General features: G+C 47.7%; 1 protein-coding gene across 1 annotated transcript in view; it reads right to left on the bottom strand.

Moving 5' to 3' along the window:
• The window catches only part of LOC144505275 (NACHT, LRR and PYD domains-containing protein 3-like), a 48,989-nt gene that overhangs the window by 15,083 nt on the left and 17,197 nt on the right, over positions 1 to 16,709 (bottom strand). Inside the window, exons 7-9 of the mRNA XM_078231329.1 lie at positions 14,852 to 16,625; positions 6,586 to 6,672; positions 6,079 to 6,249 (exon numbers count right to left, since the gene is read on the bottom strand). Coding sequence (XP_078087455.1) covers positions 6,079 to 6,249; positions 6,586 to 6,672; positions 14,852 to 16,625 — 2,032 coding nt within the window. The remainder of the gene's footprint in view (positions 1 to 6,078; positions 6,250 to 6,585; positions 6,673 to 14,851; positions 16,626 to 16,709) is intronic.

The raw sequence follows: 16,709 nt of genomic DNA, 5'->3' as shown, positions 1-16,709 counted from the left end.
AGAGAAAGTTGGCTTGAGAATGCATTTTTCTAAGAAACTGTCCCGAAAACATTTTATGAACTCATTTTCCACACTACCTTTGTCTATTTGATTGACCAAATCTACATTTAGAATAAAGTCATCCATGACTATTGCTGTATCTTTCTAACACGTCACATTTATTTCTTCCTGTACACTCTGCCTTGCAGTGTGGGGACTTGCAGAGGGCTATAAATTACTCATACAAGTGAACTCTTATCTTGCTCTTTCAAGCTAAAGACATCTCTCAGTAATGATCTCATCTTAACCTCAAATAACAGAGCCATCCCGTCACCTTTTTCCGAGCTTCCTATCATTCCAATTGTCAAATACCCTTTAACATTCATGCCCAGGCTTGTTCACCTTTCAACCGCGTCTCTGTAATGCACATATCAGCATACATATTTATCTCTGCCTGTGCTCATAATCTGCGCTAAGTGTGGGTGGCATGGTGGCACAGTGGTTAGCACTGCTGCCTCACTGCGCCAGGGACTCGGGTTTAATTCCAGCCTCGGGTGTGTGCCTGTGTGGAGCTTGCACATTATCCCAATGTCTGCGTGGGTTTCCTCCCACACTCCAAAGATGTGTGTGTTAGATGAATGGCCATGCTAAATTGCCCCTCAGTATCAGGGGAATTAGCGGGGTAAATACGTGGGTTGACAGGGATAGGGCCCAGGTGGGATTGTTGTCAGTGCAGGCTCGATGAGCCGAATGGCCTCTTTCTGCGTTGAAGAGTTTCGATGATCCTTTTCGTTGCAAGTGCTGCGATCAGTTACAGGGCCTTAAACTCATTATTATTTTCCCTGGTTTTCACCAGAGCAGTCTCTGGCTTTATTTGCTGTTGCTGCACTCTTGCCATTGTATGTTCTGTCCCTTCCTGTCACACTCTGGTACTCAGGACCCAAATTGCCATTTTATATCAATTCTGACAAAGGGTCATCCAGACTCAAGTTGTTGGCTCTATTCTCTCTCTCCATAGATACTGTCAGACCTGCTGAGATTTTTCAGTATTTTCAATTTGTGTCTTTGCTGTTTCCCTGTGCTTTAGCTCCTGTCAGATGGTCCCTTCCATTCACCAGTTAATTTAAAGCAGAGACATTCAAGACATTGACCACTGTCATCGGCATCGATTTCCCAGCAGACTGTGCGCTTCCGCGCATGCATGCAGGGTTAGCCAGGTTCTCTGCAGGAAAGGTGAGAGTTAACTTTGTATGTCAATACCATAGAAACTGAATTATATGTTTACTGTTTTTAGTCAAGGCAGTTGCAAAAGCACTACATTAAATGCCTTCAATGTGTTGAAAGCAGAATGCAGTGAGAACATATTCAGAATACTTCCACAAACAAAAACTGAAAATTCTTCAAGTCTGGATGACCCGACATCAGAGCTTCAGAATACTTTCACCTGATTGCTGGCTTGACAGTGGGTTAGACATTAACCTTTCAGCTTTGCACACAGATTTTGATGAAATGTAACTCCTACTTACCGCCTGACTGCAAAAGCCTTGTGCAATGCATTTACTAGCAATTCCTAGTGGGTAAGCATCTTTTTTAAAATTTGTTCACAGGATGTGTGCATCCAGCATGTATTGCTCATCCTGAGAGCATTTAAGAGCCAGCCACATTGCTGTGGATCTGGAGGGCAGACCAGGTAAGGATGTTAGATTTCCTTCCCGAAAGGATTACAATGATTGGCAATAGCTTCATGGTCATCATTAGACTTTTAATTCCAGATTTTACTGACTTCAAATTTCACCATCTGCCATAGTGGGATTTGAACCCTGGTTTATCACTTGGTTTATCTGGTTTATCATTGAACCCAGGGCATTATCCTGGGTCTCTGGATTATTAACCCAGTGACCAAACCATTATCTCCCTCTCGTGACATCCTGGACCCATAGACTAAGTACTATCTGAATATTACACAACTTGAAATCATTGCAATTTAAGGGGATGGAAACATATGTTGTGTCACATGATTTGTAATCCAGAGGTCTGAGTTAATGAACTCGGGGACATGAGTTTCAATCCCATCATACATTTGGAGAATTTAAATTCAATTAAATAAACTAGGGCCTGAATTTAATGTTGCTGGGATGGGCATGCACTCAATCCAGAAGCACATTAAATTATGCGAGAAGCCATTGGGTGCACGTCCTGATACCACAACACACTCGTGTAATATTTCAGTCAGCTATGAGAATCGGAAGCAGAACTGCTGACAATCAAGCAGGCAACTTAGACCATTAAGGGCCAGTGGAATGCAACTTTACGCGGCCCATCTGCTTTTATGGTTGGCGGGCAAGCCGATTGGCCAGACAGCTTTTATGTTTTAGCTTCAACCTCGATCCAGAGCAGGATGAAATGTCAGGACTGAAATACAATTTTAAAAGTTTGTAACTGAATGTGCCACGCAGACACTCTTTGCTTAGTTTGTCCATCACTATTTATTTTTCACAGCTCTGTAGGTCCCTCAGACTGTTCCACAGTGGTTGTCCTCAGGAAGCAGGACAGAAGCGCCTGTTTGCACAGTTCAGGTAAAAAATGTCCCAACAGTGCGGCTCCCACTTTCCCTGGTACTGGGGATCGAAACCTATTTCTCCCACACCGAGCTTTGTGCCATGCATTCAACTCTTTAATCTTATTTACTCTATGCCAATTTGCTCCTGGCATAGGTACTAATCCAGAGATTATCATACATGGAGTTCTGTCTATCAAGCATGTTCATTTTAGGTCCACTTCATGCACATGGGCATCACTAGTTAGGCTAGCATTTCTTCCTCATCCCTGATTGCTCTTGAGAAAGGGGTGGTGAGCTGTCTTTTTGAACCACTGCAGTCCATATGATGTAGGTGCACCCAAAATGCAGTGTGGGAGGAGTGCCAGGATTTTGACCCAGCGACAGTGAAGGAATAGTGATATAGTTCCAAGTCAGGATGGTGAGTGGCTTGGAGGGGAACTTGCAGATATTGCCATTCCCATATATTTGCTCCCTTTGTTATTCTACATGGTGGAGGTTGCAGGTTAGAAGGTGCTGTTGAAGGAGCCTTTGTGAGTAGCTGCATTCCATTGTATACCAAGGTTGTCCAACTCACAACTCTCATACAACTCACAAGCCAGAGTTTTGCCCAGCAAGGATTTCTACCGTCCTGCAGACCGGTGTTCAAAATTTACATCACTGGAAATGTCAGATTCTGCAAAGTGCTGCAATTCCAGGCTGTTTCTCTCCCATGTTTGCAGGAGCACATGTGGAAGAAAAACAGCCTGTGATTTGAACAGCAGAGTGCAGTGTGGACTGGGGAAGGGAGACTGCAACCAAGAGGCTGTCTCACCGTGAGTCCAGGGGTTGTGTAGTTTGACGGGGGAAAGGCTGTCTGCTGGGCAGTGGGGGGAAGAAACTGTTTGCCAAGGGCAATGGAGTGGAGACTCAGAGAAAGACAAGATTTTTGCCGAACCATTCGAGTGCTGTCCCTCTACAGGACTACAGGAGTTAAGGTGGTGGATCAAGAGTCCACGAGGAGCAAGAGCTGTGGGAACAGGGTCACCCAAGGCAGCTGGAATGTCAGTCAGAGCACAGAGGAGGTATTACCATCTTCAAAGCCATTCCAAACTCCTCAGAAAAAAAGTAGGCAAAGGTATGTGATTGATTCTGTGATGTTGCGGAGATGCCGGCGTTGGACTGGGGTAAATACAGTAAGAGTTTTAACAACACCAGGTTAAAGTCCAACAGGTTTATTTGGTAGCAAATGCCATTAGCTTTCGGAGAAAGCATGTGCGTGTGTGTGTGTGTGTGTGTGTGTGTCTGTCTGAGATTGTACGTGAGAATGTGTTTTTGAGAGAGAGTGAGAGTCTGTGTGTGTGTGTGAGAGAGAGAGACAGCATGTGTGTGGGAGTGAGAGTGTGTGCATGTGTGAGAGAACGTGTGGGTGGGTGAGAGAGAGTGTGAGAATACTGAGACTGGGATTGAGATGGATACACAGATTGAGATGAGCTGGCAGAAACAATGCAGTGACTGCAAGGCTGTTCTGAGCAGTCAGCAGGTGGTGCTGCCGGCACAGCGTGGTACCCAGGCCAACACTGCAAGGGTGGCATCCACAATAGAAAGTCTGGGTCATGGATTTGTCCTCACACGTCCACACATACTCTCTCTGACACACACAGACTGTCTCACACTTTCTCACATCTCTCCCTCTCTCACTCACATGCAAACAAACTCTCATAAACTCTCTCTCGCACACACACATACACAAACTCTGTCGCACAGAATCAATGTAAGAGTTTTAACAACATCCTCCTTCCTCTGCCCATCACGCTGTGGGAGACTGCATCGCCGCATCCTGTACCTGACCACCTTCTGCAGGTTCTGGCACTGGCTAGCCTAGCAATGGCCAGATGACTCCATCCATCTCTTGAGCCTCCTCTTCCTCAGCAGCTGCCACAATAATGGCCATCTCAATGCCCAGTCCAAAATCCAGAGAGAGAGTGAGAGAGAGAGATAGATAGATACATATCTTTGCTGTTCATTATCCCAGGACCCCCACTCCCTCACTGGGGCTAGTGTGCTCACTTGTGGATGCTGGCAACCCAGCACAAGCCAGGGTGCGATGTGTCACCTGAATAGGTTGCCTGCCATTGGCATTGTGGCCACGCCAGACAGGGAGAGCATGCAGGTTGGTGTGCAGGCATGGCCATTACGCACTCTTGAGCCATTACCATGGGTGCTAATACTGCATTGCATTCCAGGTAGGTGTTGCAGTTCAGACACATGGGGCAGGGACAGCCTACTGATTATCACAATATGGGTTCCCATTCACTGCAGAGTCCATGCTGTTTGAGTATCTGTGTTAACATGAGCTCCCTTGCTTGGGGCACCAGCTGCCTGACTTGATGAGCCCTCAAGCAGCACTTCCCGCGTCCAAAAACCCAACACTCAGTAAACTCCCTCACCTCATCCCACAGCCTGAATAATGAAACAGTCCTGTGGCTGCTGACAGCAGCTCCATTTGAACTCAGTGAACTCCCTCACCCCACCCCAGAGTCTGAATAATGGAACGACCCTGGGCCTGGGGACAGCAGCCCCACCACTCAATAAACTCTCCCACCTCATCCAGCAACTTTGCAACCCCTGCCTCCATCATAAGCTCCCACCCCCCCAGCGTGAATTCCACTAAATAGCCACCGCTCATGTCTCCCAGCCCACAGCGCGATTTGAGCAGCGCAGCAGGCTGGTAGAATCCTGGCCGTTATCTTTCCAGAAAGTTCTTAACGGCCCCAGAATGAGAGAAAATATTGAACAGTGACCACTCGCACAAAAAGGTTGGACACACCTGAATAATGACAATATGACTGACACAAATCTGGTGAAGTGAAGTGGTTTTGGACATTTTCCTACAGATGTGCAAGTTGCTGTTGATATTAATGACAATATGACTGATACTAATGATACTGTATTGTACTGATGATCACAAAGAATTTCTCTATTTCTATTTACAGTTTCTCTATTTTATAGTTGCTTTCTCTGAGCCACAGACTCAGATAGTTTATTCATTTTGATAGTTTTTTAAAAACTGCCTCACCAACATATTTGTTGAAGTTTTCTACTTATAAGCCAACTGGGAAGCTTAAAATTTTCAAGATCAGTTATCTAAATGTACAATTAAACTAAGTTGAACATATAATACAGTACATAAAATTGATGGATATTTAATTATTTTGTCCATCTTTTCATTGTGATTCATGTTTTTGAGAATAACGGTCGATCATTTTTGAAGGATTCATTCCTGAATTTCTCAGTGTATTGTGACACAGGTTCAGACCCATCAGTGACCGGTTTATACTGAGAGGAGGTGAGAATATGTGACGCTGTTGCTATCCGACCAGGAGTTCAGGAGGAAACATTATATGAATCAGAGTAAATCCATGGTTTTTATTAATAACACTAAAACTGATAGTAATGATAATATGCAGTGTTTCTTCATAACAATATTGCTGATACTAATGATAACTTACAGTGTTGGTGATTCAATTATTATAAACACAAACTCACAGCCTGGTACTAACCTCAGCTCCTGTAGTTTACAGTCTGGACTCCTCAGAGCTGCACACAATCCTTTCACTCCCAAATCTCCCAGTTCGTTATAATCAAAGTTCAAACTTATCAGTGAACGGTTTGTCCTGAGAGCAACATTGAAATCCTCCACATAAGAATCTGTGAGAGCGTTGTTGTCCAGCCTGGAGATTGGAGAAGACATAAACACAATGAAAATAAGGATGCAGTTGGGCAGGGGTGAAATTCAACATGAAAGTGCAGTATGGGCAATACTACAAAGGTCGTCTGTGATGTCGATGTACTTCACCGGACCTCAATATCCAATGTTCTTGCAGCCACCAAAAACATGATTTTTTCCTTTTTTGCAGCCCTGTCCATGTCCAATTTTACTCCACAGTTTAATATTAATACGATTAATGTTATTGATAATAATGGGTGGGCTATCATTAATAACCATTTCTAATAATAGTGTTAGATCATCAGTTATTATAAACACATTCTCACTGTCTGTTACTTACTCCAATTTCTGTATTTTACAGTTAGGGTTCTTCAGAGCCTCAGCAAGTATTTTCATTCCTGAATCTCCCAGATCATTTGTCTGCAGGCTAAATGCAGAGGGTGAGAAACATGATAAATTTGGTCTGAATTTTCACCACAGACAGGAAACAACAGCTGGATTTATTTTCAGATCAGAAGTCTGAACTGAGAATCTTAGGTAACGATTTTTGCACACAGACATTATTTATGCTTTAGTTTTTTCACAGGATGTGGGCATCGCTGGCAAAGCCAAAGTTTATTCCCTATCATAAATTGACCTTGCACTGTGTGACTTACTCGGCACTTCAGAAAGTAGTCCATTGCTGTGGATCTGGAGTCACATGTAGGCCAGGCCAGATAATGTCCTTAAAGGATGTAAATGAATCTGATGTGTTTTCATGACAATGATAGTTTCACTTACGCTATTACTCAGCAGAGTCTACAGACTTCTGGATTACAAATTCAGTGATATTACCACTACATCAGCATTTTCCCTGATATAAAGATGGCTTTCTTGTCACTTAAAACCAATAAGGCGGGTCAGATGAAGTGTGGACTCATTCAGACTCACATGGCAGCCATTACCGAGGCTGCTAGTTGTCTTGAGGGAGATTCTCAGTTTATGTCAAAGCCTCCGCAGCACCAGAGGGGCGTGAGATGTCATGGGGAAGCCAGAGGTCTGGCACTGGGACCAGGGATTCCCTCACTTTAGCGATGCTGAGCTGGAGGCCATGAGAGGGGTTAGAGAGCCCCTCTTCCGCGACAGCAGTAGGATAAAGCTACCTCATTGGTCTGCTTCTTGGGACTGGACAAAGTTATCGTGAACAGGTCCAGGCAGTAGGTGGTTGAAGGGGTCGAATGATCCAACTGCATTAGAAACAAAGGTCAGAATTCTCTGAGGAAACCCAAGCAGACACAGGGAGAATGTGCAGACTCTGTACCGACAGTAACCCAAGCCGGGAATTGAACCTGGGTGCCTGGCGCTGTTAGACAGCAGTGCTACCAACTGTGCCACTGGAATTTAAACAAATGCTTTGGGGTAACTGATCCCTGGTGCATTTTTCATGATAATCAGAATCCACTAGCCAACCAGTCAGCAACCTGGGCCGGATTCTCCGACCGGTGCAGTGAATGGAGATTTGGCTGAGTGCCAAATTCTCCGTTCTTGCTGGCATTGGCGGCAGGATGTGAATGGCCAGGGAATTCCGACCCTTGTTTCTCATGCAGTATAAACTCTTCCCTTTGAAATTTGGAATTATTTTATCTGCCCTGATGAATGCAAGACATAAAACTTGTATTTAAGTATTTAATATTTTTAGAACATCTATATATTGTTCTTCTCAGGAATGGATATCATTGTTTGTTTTCATCGTAATTCCATGATCAAAGTCTTCAGGCGTGATCTTGCCACCTGATTCTGTTGGTCAATCAACATGGTGCGCTGGGAAGATTGCAAACGATGCAAAAAGTCAGATTTGTGCCCAGCACCAAACGCTTTGGTATCTTCCCAGTCTCTTTTTCACAGCAAGAACTGCTTTGCGCCCAAAATGGGCATGAAGCCTATTAGCACGAACCTGAATCAATTTCAATATCATTAACGAGGTCAGCATGTTCCTCTTCCCAGAATCTCTCCACCTCACCGTCGTGATGTTACGCTGGCGCAAATCACTACTGCACTATAACAATGTGTTTCAGGCTCAACAGTAGTGAGGGGAGTGACGATGTGAGTACAGATGCCAGATGTGAGTACCACTGAGCACCAACCTCTGGGGTGGGGTCTCAGCTGCCACAATGGTGCAGGGTGGGGTGGGGACCCAGCATGAGTGCCGGGGTTTGTGGCGACTCGTGCCAGTCACCAGGTCCTCAGGTTTGGGTCGGCACTGGCTTGGGGCTTGTGTTGCATGCATTTACCCTGGCTGTTGAATGACCCCTGAGGGGTTGCTTATGAGGTTGATTCCCAGTCCCACTTACGTCGCTTTCTATCTGCTGGGCAGGCTCTGTGGTTTATCCCAAGCCCCACTAACAAACACCAGATCTGGCATCTGTTATCCCAAACAAGGGAACTCAGCAGGTGTTAACATGGCCTCACACTGCATGGACTCTGCAGTGTTCCATACAATGGCCACCCATCTCATCAAAGTTACAAGGGTGCTTCTCCAAAATCTGTCTGAACTGCAAGCTACATGTGGAAGGCATTGCAACAGCCATTGAACCCATATCTGTGCTTTAGGGCTTCCTAATGGGGACCCCCTTCACAACCACCCTTCGGCTCCCTGGGCCTGCCATGGTGATAATTTGGCAGCTGTTGGTAGCCTACTGTGGTGGTGCACAGCATGGGATGGTGCTGGGTTGCCAGCATCCACACTCATGGGGACATGGGTTGCTGGGAGGGAATGAGGGGCCCATGATGGGTAACCTTCCAGACTGCCTCTCTCTCTTTCTCTCTTTCTTCTTTCCCCCAACACCACCCTAAAGGAATAATGGATTTTGGAATCGAGCCAGTTGAGCTGCCTGTTATACTTGCGGCTGCTGAAGATGAGGAGGGAGATGCCTGGCCACTGCAAGGTCAGCCCAGGGCAAGAAGACGGGGCAGGAGGAGAAGGAGCGGCTGGTCGGGGGTGTGGCCACCCGTCGGCTCAAGGGGATGTCAGAGATGGGGACCCCACCTATATAGGACCCGCGTGTCCTTCAATAGGCTGCCACATGCCGTGTGCTGCCACAGGGTCCAGATCAGAAAGGACACAGTGTGGCACTTGAGTAATGTCCTCATGGACCTGATATCTCTCGGGACAGGAGGACATCCCTTCCCGGTGACAGTGAAGGTCACGGTGGCTCTAAACCTCTCCATCACTGGATCCTTCCAGGCCACCATTGGAGACTTCTGCAGCATCGCCCCGTTATCTGTGCACAAGTGCGTCCATGAGGTGACGGATGCCCTGTACGCCTGTGCAGCCGACTATAACAACTGCGATGTGGGCCAGGCCCAACGGAAGCCCCTTCTGCAAGCTTTGCTATCATTGCCGGGATCCCCACATGCAAGGGCTATTGATGGAACACATCGCCCTGTGATCCCCGCATGATCAGAGATAGCACTTTGTTAATAGGAAGGGGTTCCATTCCCTGGATGTTCAGACTGTGTGTGACCACCTGCTGAACATCATACAGGTGTGTGCCCATCATCTGGGAAGCGTCTACGACAGCTTCACCCTGGGCTCTTCGAGGACCGGTCGAGGCTGCCGGGATGTCTCATGGGGTACAAGGGCGACCCACTGCGGTTATGGTTGATGACACCCGTATTGAGGCCCCAGACCGAGGCGGAGACCTGTTACAATGAGGCCCATGCTGCCACCCGGTCCATCTGTGAAAGGAACATCGGGCTCCTGAAGATGCAGTTCCGCTGCCTGGACCAGTCTGGTGGTGCCCTTCAGCCCCGCAAGGGTCTCCTACATCGTGCGCTCCACAACCTGGCACATCAGTGGAGAGACACACTGGAGGAAGAGGAGGAAGGGGATCAGGAGGATCCGGAGGATGGAGGCTAGGGGGCGGGGGAGGCCATCATTGCCACAGGGTTCTCAGACTAGCGGGTATGGTGTACTGCAGCTCCAAACACCACACCCCCACTCCACAGCGAGCCCCCTACACCCTCCCCGCCCCCCCCCCCCTCCCCCATGTCCCTCACCCCTTTTCCACACATCCCACCATGGGTCCTATTCACATTACTCCAAGGTGATGGGCCTGGGTTGGCCATGTTAGCCATCTACTGGTCCAGACAGGAGGATTGTGATGACTAGCTATTCAGCACACTGTGATGCAGCCCTGTTGCCACACAAGTCTGACTGCACACTGGTGTCTGGGCCCATGCCCTAGTGAGGACTGGGGGCACCACCATCCGGTACAATGCCCCAGGGGTTGGTGGGGGGGTGTGGTGCTGTGGGGTCCGGTCCCAGGGGCTGGTGGGTGCTGGGGCTGCCATGCCAGGCTGTCTGTCGCTGTGGGCCTACAGGGCCCTGACTGCTGGGACAACATGGGATGAGTGCTTGGTGTACCACGGCATTCAGGGGTCTGGCTATGTGTCTGGCTATGTGTTGGGAATTGGGGATCGCAGACCCTGATGGATGAAGGGCCCCTATTGTGCAGAACATTGCTGTGGGCCTCTATGCATCAGCTTGGGATACGGTTATCCCTGTGGGAGGTGGGTCACAGGCAGATCAGTCACAGCTGTGGAGTACAATAACATTTATTAGTGATTTTCTAATTGGCAATTAACAAATCCCTAACGAGTGCACGCCTTCGCCTGCTAAACCTGCAGAGGCTGGAGTGTATTGTCGACCCCTTTAACCACATTTTGGTTTGATGTTTTAATTTTCCTTTACACTTTGGTTTACTTTGCTTTGGGTGGATCCCCCCTCTTTTTAAGGGGCCACCCCTCTTACATTGTCCCTCAATTAATTTGATTTCATTTATTTGGTTGGTCAAAAGAATGCCTTCACCCGGTACAACCTTTTATGTGGCCTACCGATACATCCAGGTGACCCCAGGATGCACATCAGTGGGAGGAGGCGGTCAGCTCTGTCGCGCTACCCATGGCCTGTGATGCACTTTGTGGGCATCCCCTGGGGGGCCGGGATGAGGACGGCCCTGGCTGCCTTTCGGGTGTCACGGTCATGGATGTAGCCATGCCAACCTGTTTATCCCGCTGCCCGGGAGTTGCACAGGTGCCAGGAAGGGGAGATTCAGAAGGACTGGAGACTGCCAGAGCCTCCTGGGTGGAAAGCCCCAGCATGGGCTCCAGCCCTCCTCCTCCCTCAGGGTGCCCCTGGGCCCCTGGGATACTCCATGGGATGGAAATGCAGCTGGAGTGAGCTCCACAGAACTCCGTATCACTTGTTCTGTCAGTCCTGGAGGCCCAACTGCGTCAGACCCTGTGTCAGGCGATGGCTCTGTGAGACTGGGCCAAGCTCTGGATCCCCTGATCGACAGAACCTTAAGATTGGGTCAAGTTCTTGAGGCCCGCAGCTATGGGCCATTATGTCTCAAGCTTGCTGCCAGGGCCTTCAGCCATGATCCCTCGTGACTTGGCCAGGTCTTGTTCTCTGCCACACATTGCAATCATTTCTCACCCCAGACTTTCCACTGATAACCGTTCAGTGTTGGCCTTGGCATAGTAGAAACACAGAAACTAGAAGCAGGAGTAGGCCATTCGGCCCTTCAAGCTTGCTCCGCCATTCATTATGATCATGGCTGATGATCAAATTCAATATCCTAATCCCCCTTCCCTCGCATTCCCTTGATCCCTTTAGCCCCAAGAAAAACAATACCATGCAATGGCAGCATCATTTCCTGCAACTGAACGCTGTGGGACTCTTCCAAACAGCCTTACAGTCATTGAAATCTTGCTGACAACCCCTCCTGCAATCCCTCACCCTGCTGCTGCATCTCCAGCAGCTTCAGGAGAACTGATCCCAACGGACTAGCATCTGGCTGGGTGCGAGCTGTTTCCTCGGCTCTGGAAGACCTCCACGTGCCCAAGCCCTCGGACATTTCCACCTTCACCTGATGTGCATCAATGGCTGTGTGGCACTCACCAGAAAGTGTCCCAGAAGCCTCATTGCTAATATGTCCCACCGATTGCTAACATGTTCCCTGAGGTGACTGTCACTGCGCTGGTGGATGGTGTGTGTGATGCCTGTGTCGACGGTTAGGTGGTTTCCTCGGAGGTGACATCGGAGTCTTTCTCCAAGGTGCCAACTGAGGTCTCCTCTTGGGCAACAGCTGACTCCTGAGGGCCTGACCTCATCAGGGTTATCTCCTGCAAAACAGAAAGTGCAAGGGAGGGACAGGTATCTGGGCAGATTGCAACTTAATTGACATAGATCATACTAATGAAAGTTTTGTTGCTCCTCACATCTGCAGTACACCCCAGCCTGACTGTCGCTCACAGATCTATCATTTGACTCCCCCAACAGCTCCAGATCTCGCTCCTCGAACACAGTGAGGATGTGCAAGTCGGGAACCCCACCTCCGCTCTTGGCCCACTTCCGGTGATTCTGGGCCATCATTTCCTGTGAGGACAGAAGATTGATGGCTGGAAGGGTGTTGCCAGTCGGTATCCCAGGGTAAGAAGATGATCCTCCTCTCCTCCACAGCATCCAGCAGCCGTCCCAGCTCCCCTTCCGTGAACTATGCAGCTGCTCGGGGGTGTTGGGGTGGGGGCGATTTGGTGGTGTATGTCAGGACCGTGTCTTGGCAGGCAAGGGTTGGAATGGGGGTTGCTGGAGGGATTGGAGGAAAGTGCGAGGGAGTCAGGTGCTGGAAGGTCAAGGTGTGTCAGGGAGTGACCGAACATGGACATTCCAGAAGTGACAGATAGGACTGATGCCAGGAGGGGATTGACACTCACCATTGCTGCCCAAACGAGGTCATTAATTTTCTTCTGGCACTGCATGCCAATCCTCCATGCCAATGCATGGGCACTCACTGCCGCTGCCATCACATACCAGGCCGCATTGCCAGCCTGACCCCTGGACCACCGACCAGAGGAAGAAGGAAGTATATGTAAGGATCAGAAAACAAGGTTCAGTTGGGTCCATTGAGGGTGATAAGTTAGCTAGGAATGAGCTGAAAAAAGGGCTGAGGAGAGCTAGGAGGGGGCATGAGAAGTCCTTTGCGGGTCGGATCAAGGAAAACCCCAAGGCTTTTTACTCTGATGTGAGGAATAAAAGGATGACCAGGGTGAGGTTAGGGCCGGTCAAGGACAGTCGTGGGAACTTGTGCATGGAGTCAGAGGAGATAGGAGAGGCGATGAATGAATACTTTTCTTCAGTGTTCACCAAGGAGGGGGGCCATGTTTTTGAGGTTGAGAGTGTGATGCAGGCTGATAGGCTGGAGGAGGCAGATGATCTGAGGGAAGATGTATTGGCAATTTTGAAAAGCCTGATGGTCAGTAAGTCCCCTGGGCCAGATGAGATATATCCTAGGATTCTTTGGGAGGCAAGGGATGAGATTGCAGAGCCTTTGGCTTTGATTTTCGGGTCCTCACTGTCCACGGGGATAGTGCCAGAGGACTGCAGAGTGGCGAATGTTGTTCCTCTGTTCAAGAAAGGAAATAGGAATGACCCTGGTAATTATAGGCCAGTTAGTCTTACTTCGGTGGTCGGTAAGCTAATGGAAAAGGTCCTGAGGGATAGGATTTACAACCATTTAGAAAGATGCAGCTTAATCCGGGATAGTCAACACGGATTTGTGAAGGGTAAGTCTTGCCTAACAAATTTGATTGAATTTTTTGAGGAGGTAACTAAGTGTGTCGATGTAGGTAGAGCAGTTGATGTCATATACATGGATTTTAGTAATGTGTTTGATAAGGTCCCCCTTGGTCGGCTCATGAAGAAAGTAAGGAGGTGTGGGATAGAGGGAAACTAGGGGGCATAAATATAAGGTTCGTGGTGGAAGATATAGGAGGGATGTACGAGGTAGGTTCTTTACTCAGAGAGTGTTTGGGGTGTGGAATGGACTGCCTGCTGCGATAGTGGAGTCAGACACTTTAGGAACTTTCAAGCACTTATTGGATAGGCACATGGAGCACACTAGAATGATAGGGAGTGGAATAGCTTGATCTTGGTTTCGGAAAAGGTTCGGCACAACATCGTGGGCCGAAGGGCCTGTACTGTGCTGTACTGTTCTATGTTGTATGTGTTCTATCCCAGGGGAAGAAGATGGCCCTCCTCTCCTCCACAGCATCCAGCAGCCGTCCCAGCTCCGCATCCGTGAACCGTGGAGCTGCTGTATGTGGTGCCATCTTCCTGGCATGATTAGCCGTGTGTGCATCATTAGTGTTTAAATGGAGCTTCCTCTGCCTAACGGCGGGCACTTTGGGCAAGTCATGCGCTTGGAGCCTCCATGCCGGTGTGATTCACATGGAGGCTCTTTCATTGCATTAAATGTTAGAAGCTTGCAGTGCCGACCTTGCCCAAAACACCGGTGTGGAACACTCCCTTTTCAGACTTTTGTGGCACTTTGAATTTGTTTGGACAGATTCCGTCCTTCAAGTCACCACTAAATAAATCAATAACTTGTTAGTAAAAACACTTCTATTTCCAGCTTGGAATTTTATATTAATCTATTTTGTGGTTTTTTTTTCAGACTCTGCTTCCAGTTACTTGAACCGGCGAGCACATTTGTTTTTTTTAAAGCAAAGCAAATGGTTCTGAACAATGAAAATATCAGCTGCATGACAAAACACGCAGTTACCTCAACTCCTGGCACTTGTACAGAATGGGTTCCAATCGCTGGAGACCTTCACACTGAATGGCACAACCCCATAAGTCAAGGTGTTTTATTGTGTCACAGAGTCCAATGATCTGAGACAGGACCGCACAGTCAATTGGGGTCAGTCGCAATTTACTCATTCTTAGTGTTTTCATAGATCCCACTGTGGCCCGAGCCAGTGCTTTATCCTGAGACTCAAACAGGTAGTGAAATGTGTTCAGGAGGTTCCTTTTACCAGTTTCACTTGCTGTGTTTCCAATTTGTCCTTCAACCATCTCCTTCACCCAGTCAATCACTTGACACTTTGTCTGATGAAGAAATGGACCCAGAATCTCCTCCAGGGCTTGAGCTGACTGTGGGGTGGAGAGACCAGCAACAAAACGGAGAAATATCTCATATCGTCCATCTTCTTTATTGTGGGCTTCACTGAGGAGTTTACAGATGTCCCCAGGATTTGGAGTCAGGAACTGTGAGAGTGCAGCTACAAACTCTTGGATGGTGAGGTGTGGGAATGTATAAACTACACTCTGGGCAGAATCATCTCTCTCCAAAAGTTCCATCAGGAACCCAGACAGGAACTGGGAAGGTTGTAGATTGTACGTGATCAAATCTTCATTTCTAAACACAATCTTCTTCTTGGAGATTCCTGCGAAGGCCATCTCACCAAGCTTCAGTAACACATCACGGGGCTTCTCAATCTCTCGGCCATGGTTTTTCAGAATGTTGTAAATATAGTAGGAATATTGTTGGGTGATGATCTTGGGAACTTGCTGCTGTTTCCTGTCTTTTTGTGTGAAGAAGGGACCCAGTGACAGACTGAGGATTGAGCAGTAGGAAGGGTTGTAGCACATGGTGTACAGAATCTCATTCTCCTCCACGTGTTTGAACACAGCTGCTGCCACTGCCTGATCATCAAAAAACTTGTTGAAATATTCCTTCCGTTCATCACCAACAAATCCCAGGATTTCAGCCCAGACACTGATCTCAGCCTTTTCCAATAAATGTAATGCAGTGGGGCGGCTGGTGACGAGCACTGAACATCCTGGGAGCAGTTTGTGCTGTATTAAACTGAACACAATGTCAGACACTTCACACCAGCATTCAGGATCTGTGCACGTGAACTGAGATTTTGTATTTCTCCGTTTGTCAGCAAAATCAATCCTGTCCTTGAATTCATCCAAACCATCGAATATAAACAGCAATCCCTCTGGGTTCTTCCAGAGCTCTCCCAGGACATTCCCAAAGTCAGGATGGAAAAGCAGTATCAGATTTCTTAGGTTTATTCTGCAGTTAACAGTGTTCAAATCCCGGAATTTAAAACTGAAAACAAATTGAAAATCTGGGTAAATTTTCCCAGTGGCCCAGTCATAAACAAGCTTTTGTACCATTGTTGTTTTTCCAATCCCTGGGACTCCACTCACTGCTGCTGAAATACCAGGACTAGGTTGGTATACATATGAGATTATTTTCTGGAGCCAGCCACGCCTCTGGGCAAAACTTTTGTGGAACAATTCATCAGTTCGGATTTTTTCCAGTTCTCCCCGGAAATGTTTCTCTCTCCACTCTTCATGGTCTCGGCCTCTTGCCAGCAGTTCATGTTCTACAAGTGTTCGATCACGAACAGTAGAAATGATTGTTAGCTCAGCGTATCGATCAACCAGCTGGAAAATCTTAACCTTCTCCTTTATTAAGATAGTGTTCACTCTCAGTGTTTCAGTTTGTACCCGGAGTGTATCCTTGTGTTTCTGCTGAATATCTGCAAACAGAAAAGACAGAGAGCGAGTGTGGATTTTAGTTATCGTGATTGTTGGATTCTCTCTCTACATCTATCTGCCTCCTC

Source organism: Mustelus asterias, chromosome 16 (assembly GCF_964213995.1).
Source record: "Mustelus asterias chromosome 16, sMusAst1.hap1.1, whole genome shotgun sequence".
Lineage (NCBI taxonomy): Eukaryota > Metazoa > Chordata > Chondrichthyes > Carcharhiniformes > Triakidae > Mustelus > Mustelus asterias.
This window is presented reverse-complemented; position numbering and strand designations above follow the sequence as displayed.